General features: G+C 38.0%; 1 protein-coding gene across 6 annotated transcripts in view; it reads left to right on the forward strand.

Annotated features, from left to right (window-relative positions):
* Positions 1–7,355, forward strand: part of LOC106947446 (protocadherin-15-like) — a 116,653-nt gene that overhangs the window by 81,547 nt on the left and 27,751 nt on the right. For 4 of the 6 annotated variants that reach the window (XM_015032440.1, XM_015032441.1, XM_015032445.1 and 1 more), the window contains 2 exons: positions 1,667–1,681; positions 4,809–4,874. The exons of 1 other annotated variant lie outside the window; for it this stretch is intronic. In XM_015032440.1, the coding sequence (XP_014887926.1) occupies positions 1,667–1,681; positions 4,809–4,874 (81 nt within the window). The remainder of the gene's footprint in view (positions 1–1,666; positions 1,682–4,808; positions 4,875–7,355) is intronic. One more of the 6 variants, XM_015032442.1, reaches the window with a different exon arrangement.

Consider the following 7,355-nt stretch of genomic DNA (forward strand, 5'->3'; position numbering starts at 1 on the left):
TTTTTTTTTTTTTTTTTTTTTTTTTTTTTTTTTTCTATGTTGCTTGTTTGGGTGACCCACTTCCTCTGTTCATCATGTTGCTATTATGGGAGACTCCATTTCCTTAGCAAAGAGGTATGGGTTTTCTAATTGCTCCAAAATTCTTGACTGAAAATTAACAGTGCACATGTCTTAAGGAGCTTTTAAAGATGGATATATACATATATGGATAATAAATGTATGTTGCAAGTCTTTGCACATCTTTAGCACAACAGTATTCTAACATACAATCACATTAAATTTTCAATTTTTCCAGAAATTTGTTTCAAATAATCTACAAATTTGAACATTTCTTAAGGCTATCTCATCCAGAACTTTTCCTCCGAGCATTATGTGCTTCTAAAACATGGCTCATGGGTATGCAAAACATGGCTCATGGTTATGCATATTTAATGAGAAAACTATCCTGTTATGCACCTACTAACAGGTGCACGGTTGCACAACTAAGGACTGCAACAGAAGGTGGGTGTGAAATACTAGACCGGTGGTTGTTGATGTGTCATCTTGTCCATCTCTGATTACATGTAATCTAAGTTGACCCAATTTGGTAACGAGCCTCACAAAGTTCAAAATGTTTGAAAGAGAAAGAGCATTTTAGGAAAAGAGAGACAGTTTGTGTATAATAGCCATGACTTTAAGAACAAAATGTGTGTTTCTTGATTGAGTGTTTTAATGAACGTCTGCTGTGGAATCTATTTCTAACAGAAGGAGATATTACTCACCTGTTGACCAAATCTTTGAACTGCTATCACACAGTGTCTTATATGTCTATCTAAAAATGTGTTTTGATTTTTGTCTGCTCCGACCTCGTTAATTATAGTGAATGTATATTGTGAAAAATGGTGGAAAAATGTACACTGTAATGCTGAACAGGTCATGATCCCTTTGGCATAATCCTAATTCTATTGTTCGATCATTTTAACTAATTGTTTATACATGGTCTGAGGGCCCCCAAGGGATCAAATAATCATTAGTAAAAAATAAAATTAAAATGGACTTCCCCGCTGTGGGGTGAGCAGTATATAACTTTTATAAATCAAATAAAAAAAAATGTTTCTTACATGTTTAATGTTTAAATCTATGTAGTGACGGCATGCTATGAGACAGATAATCTGTTAGAAGATCGAGCTCCTCTGCCTCGTCCCAGTTAATCATCCTCGTGTATGCACTGCTCACACCCTCTTCCATTTCCTGGAAGGGTAAGTTGTTTTTCTGCCTTTAGCACAATGACTAGTATGTACATGCAGTGTGAACAGCCTTCTTCTCACCACGTGTCAAAAGGGAGTCACATCGTTCATATATGTGACAGGACTTCATCTTTAACAAACTACTAAGATAAATGCTGTGACGGCATCTTAAAAGCCTCCATTTTTGTACTGAAGGATTGCTTAATATTTTTCCTCTAAAATCTTAATCCCTGTTTAACATTTTCTCCCCTTATAACATGTCTCCTTCTCTTTTCCTTAACGCTGTATTCTTGCAAGGACTTTCTTCTCCTTTCCCCCCCCCTTAACTTCAGAGCTGTTTCTTAAATGTTTGATGTTTTTTTTATTATTATTATTATTTTCCTTTTTTTCCCCTTCCTGCTCTCCTTCCCTCTGGCTAAACTGTGCTCTGACTCCTTCAGACTGGCAGTATGAGGGTAAGAGGGCAAGATTCTTTTATCTATTTTCCCTTTGTTTTATTAACTTCGGTATTTTGCTGTTTTTCTTCTTTATGTTCCCCCTCCCCCCACACATGCTGAAAGACATGTAATCCCAAGCATTCCTTACATCAGCAAAGTTATCTTTCAGTGCTTGTTTATATAGAATGACATGTCCCACCCCCTTCACTGCCCCATCTGGTGCCGTTTGTCAAGCTGCCATTACCTGTGTCCCATGTGCTCATACCATCTAGCTCTTGTGACCTCCATCTGCAAAGCTTTTCTCTCCCTTGTTCTGTTCACAATGTTGCCTTGTGCTTTTCACCGCCCTTTGTCTAGTTGTCAGAGTCACACAGTCGGTTACTCTTGATGATGCAGCTACAGGACTTATTGATTGCACTTGCTGTAAGAGGATCCGTCTGTGTGACGGGAAGATGCTCAAACAGTTCTTCGAAGTGTGCAGTGCGAATCATGAGCTTCTGTGCAGATTACATGACCCTTTAAAATGACCTCATAACAATATTGCATCACATTAACATAAAAAAAACCAACATCTTTTTACTTGAACTTGGAAGTGATGTCTCCCTTAATACTCAAGCGCTAATTGAGTACAATTTTTACTGACTACAGCTGCATTTGCTTTACCCTCGTGAATTTTAAATCTGACCACTACAATGTGCGGAAAACAAAAGCAGATGTCCGTTTTACTATCCAAGTTATAAAACCTCCCTTGTTAATTATTGTTTTGTGGGAAACTGCCTCTTAAATTGCCTTCACTGTCTGTCGTATTCGAAAATACACAAACTGCTTACAAATCTCACAACTCTGAAACTCCAAATGCTACGTTACATTATAAATCTGTCTGTGATCTTGTTATATGTTAATATTAACAAGATGATTCTTGTTTGTACTAGTGGTGCTTATTGCAAATCTCAAAATGGGCAGAAAAAAATTAAAAAAAAAAATTAAAAAAAAATTTGAAAATTACCCATTGCCGAGTCCAGGCTGGTTTCTTGAAATCCATGCCGTTTACATTCTTTAACACACTGTGACCTTTCCTTGCAGCATACACTGCATGCTGACAGTTTGGGATGCTTCAGTTTCTTCACTCTCACAGATATTTTAACTCTGAGCGGAGCTTCTGTGAGATGGCTGTAATATGTTTCTCCGAAACAGGTTTAGCTAAAAAGCTGCCGTGGTGCTCTGACAGCATCTCACCTAAAGTACTCATAGATTTATCCTGTGATTCTAAAGATTCTGTATATTTGTCTTGACACACACTCACCTTGCTCCTGCTGATAGTGTTTACAACCACAGCTCTATTTTGATACAAATCTTTCACAATGTGGTTCTTATCATCTTTTAGCGACATTCTAGGTAATTATTTGCAGATGGAACTAAAAAACCCCTCTATTTTTAAATTGATAAAGTTTAATATGTTGATTTTAAGATGCACTAAGCAGAGCTCCCTCTGGTGCACATTTGGCGTCGGTAAATAATACCGTGGCACAGCTGGTCACATGATACAGACAGGGAGTCCCTGGAGTGTCTCAGTTACTGCTGTTGTCAGCGACTAAAGTTGACGAGGTCTTGGAGTGTCTTCTTAGCAGGTAACCAAGGTGTAATCATTAATACAATGCCCAAGAACAATAATACAATAATACAATAATACAGCCCCTTACAAAATAGACCATGATTTATGAAACGGATCTTACCAGCTGTATCTGTTGCAGGTATCACAGGAGTTGAGTTTGTCTGGGACTACCAGTACAGCTCATTTAAAAAATCGTAGGGATTAGATTGGGGCACCCCTAAAAGTACATCAGTGCATTTTCTGATTATGTGAACTGATCTGAACTGTGGGTTGATCATCACATTTGATGAAATGTTGTCAAGCTTTTGATAAAATATATTCAAAAAAATAAATAAATAAATAAAAAAAAATAATATATATATATATATATATATATATATATATATATATATATATATATATATATATATATATATATATACACACACCAGAAAATGTGTATTTGTTTCATAGATGGACAAATACACCTTGTTGGTAGTACCGTTGCCTTGCAGCAAGGAGGTCCTGGGTTCAAATGTCTGCCTGTATTTTTATTTTTTTATTATTATTTATTTATTTATTTATTTTTGTGATATTTGCATGTACTCACTATGCATGCATGGGCTCTTTAGGTACACTGGCTTCCTCCCACAGTCTAAAAACACGACTGTTAGATTAATTCCTCTCTCTAAATTGCCCTTAGGTGTGAATATGAGTGTGTTTGTGGTTGTGTGTCCCGCGTGTCTCTGTGTTGACCCGCGATGGACTTGTACCCCATCCAAGGTTTGCCCCACCCCTGCCCCAGTGACTGCTGGAGATAGGCACCCCTCCAACTCTGCAAGGATAAGCAGGTGTAGAGAATGGATGGATAGATGTTTCATTGATAAATTTATTATAACGCATTATAAACTGAAAGGACATTTCATTACTCAACTGTACATCAAATATTCTCAATATATGTTCTAGTATAATGTGCGTTCTCATGAGCTATCTTATCAAAGTGCACAATAACTGGGCTCCTGGTAAAGCTGTGGGCAAAAGGCTTAAAATAAATACTTATTATAGACACATGGCAACTCCAAAATGTCACTCTCTGCTGCACTCTTTCACTGACTGTCTCCTTACTGTGTGCGGCGGTGGCATGATAAACCTGACGGCTCATCCGCCCCGAGTTTGTCACAGTTCCAGTTTGAAGAATACCTAGGAACAGTTTGAATCTGTGTCTCTTTAGCAAAAAAAACACACTAATTGATAGCTAATTAAGATACCAAACACTCTGATCAACTTAAAAAAGAGCATAAATTTACAAGAAAACTACATCAGCTGCAATATTTCATAGAAACTGATAACAGGAAAACAAATAATTGTGGAAGATTAATCTCTTAAGATATCTTAGACGCCTTTATGAATCTTTATGTGGAAGCTATGCCAGCTAAGCCGTCATCACGCGTCATCTTAAAATTTATATTTTACTGGAATGTTTCTTGTGCAAAAAAAAGCGGGTTGAGCTTTATGTGTGTCTTCTGATACTTCTTTTCCTCCTTCTGTACTCAGAGTGTAAGCTGTCTCGGCCGGGCCCTCCTGCAACCATAGTGACCATTGACGAGGAGAGTCCCAATGGTATGTATTTATCCACTGATGATTCACACATATTTCTTCATATTCACAGTTTATCAGATTATAGTAACTGCTGCTGCACTCGAGTGGAGTGGTGTGCTTTGTGAAATTGTTTCTGTGCTACAGGGGATGTTGTTCACCTAATGCAATACATATTAATACATGTTGTAACCAATGAACTCTGCAGGATGAATGACTGCACTGGCTTATAGGTGAGGACTCTTCTTAGAGGCATGTTTATTCAGACTCTGACATGTACTTGTGCTCTCCTTTCAGCCTGAAAGGAAATAGGTTCTAATTCCGCTAGATTCACTCACGAGGGAAGCCGAGTTCGTATTTATATCCGAGGACATACAGATGGTGTTTGGCACATCGAAATGTTTTAGGGCTCCGGTAATGAGTTGTCTGCTTGCTCCCTCTGCAGATTGTACTTACTGTGGTGTACCTGTGCTACTTCAGTACAGGAGGCAATGAAGCGCACTTCAGACATGCAGCACTTGAGTGGGTCAGATGAAACTCCTCCTTTTTAGTTTCTTTTTTTTCTTCCCTTCCTTCATCTTCTTTCAAGTATTTCCATCACCTGCACCTACTTTTTTGCCTGCTTCTATTTTTTTTTTCCTCATCTTTATTTTCCTTACATTCCTAGCTCAGATTTGTTTCTCCCTTTTTTTTTTCTCTTTGGGACTCAAGTGTTTACCGTCAACAATTCAGGGAGCAGTCGGTTTGCACATGCAGACATGTCCTGTGGAGAGGAAGGGGAATTGAGGACTTCTACTTGGGGAGGAGTTATATGTTCGCTGGGGGAATAAGAAATGATTTCCCTCTAAATGGAGCAGGTGTGTGTGTTTGTGTCACTCAGTTCTCCCTGCAGCAGGTTAACGGAGCTTAATGATCAGCTCTTAGTAAAGATGGCAACCGCAGCTTACAAGCAGAGTAGTTTCCGCAGATGTTCAGCTTTCCTGCTGTACTGTCGTTGTGAGAGCCTCTCTGTCTTGGAGACAAAATTGCACACATATGCTTTATCTATGTGTTTTTTTTTTTATTTTGAGAATTCAGATAAACCCACCCATTAGTTATTGCAGTAAGTCACTGCTCTTTGGGTCTCAGCTCCTCCTTCCCCCTCTGTGACTATGCAGCTGTGATTTTTGTATTTTGATCGATCACTAAGGGAATTCGCCGGCTGGAGGCAGCCAAGTCTGTATCCGAAAGCCTCTCACCCCACATGTCCAAGTGCTTTCTGAGAGGGATTTGCACTAATCTTTTTCATAAAGCTCTCATTTACCTGGGATGTGGGTTTCCCCTGCCTCCACCCTGGTTTGTTTATCTCTCTGTAATGAAACGTGCCTCATCTCGCCCTCCCAGTATGGGAATGTAAAAAGAGGCAACCTGCCTTTATTGACCATAGCAGTTATGCTGTTTAATGTGTTGTACCTTTTTTGTTGTTGTTGTTATTACATTGACACTGTGCAAGTTGTCATATACTGTAAGTTCTTATGTTACATTGTGACTTTGAGTTGTGAAGCTCATAAGTCTGTTTGACTTAATTCTGCAAGTCAGAATAGAAAGACTTACAGTTAAGGATGAGCTGGTGCATCTCAAGAAATTGGAATATATTGACTTTATTTTATCAAGTCAATTTAAAGCTTGAAACAAAATGATCATCTACAGCAGGGGTCCCCAAACTACGGCCCGCCTCCACATTTGGTCCGGCCCCCTGAACAATACCAGAGAGCATTCAGATTTTTATTTTTTAGATTTTTTTTATTTTTTTTTTTTATTGTATTTTCTGGTTTATATGTGGATTTTTCTTCAACCACCAGGAGGCTCTTTAGCAGGAAGTATGTCCTGTAAACTGTGGGTGTTTTGTTTTGCATGGCGCATTGCTGCCATCTGCTTGACTTTTATGTTATTTAATCAGTACGGTTGTTTGCTAGCGGTGAGCAGATGAACACATGTGTCTGTTATGAACGCCATTCTTCGAAGCGATGCCTGTAAGTAACAATTTATACTTCAAGATGAGCCTTTATGTTAACATATGAGGAATTAATATGTTATAGTTTTATTCCCTCAATGGAATATATACTAGTCAGTTCCAGTCACCGTTTCACTCATGGTTTTTGCCCATGTGCTTTCTGGGTAAAAATCAATCGAGAAACGAGAAGGGAAAAGTTATGTGGCCCTCACAGGAAAAAGTTTGGGGACCACTGATCTACGGCTTTTGGGACCTGAGAATTATGCTAATCAGTAGAATATAATGTTTAAAACATGAGGATGAAGCACAACAATTAGCTGGATTTTGAATGAGATTCTGAGATGTATATTTGAAAGTGGGTTGTGATCTTGGTAGATCAACTTGTATTATGCAAAAGGACCAAGGAATTGATTTATTTATATATATATATATATATATATATATATATATATATATATATATATATATATATATATACACATATAGTGTATTAGTACACACAGAAATATAAG

This window comes from Poecilia latipinna, unplaced genomic scaffold, assembly GCF_001443285.1.
Source record: "Poecilia latipinna isolate Pla-1442-1.1 unplaced genomic scaffold, P_latipinna-1.0 Scaffold241, whole genome shotgun sequence".
NCBI lineage: Eukaryota > Metazoa > Chordata > Actinopteri > Cyprinodontiformes > Poeciliidae > Poecilia > Poecilia latipinna.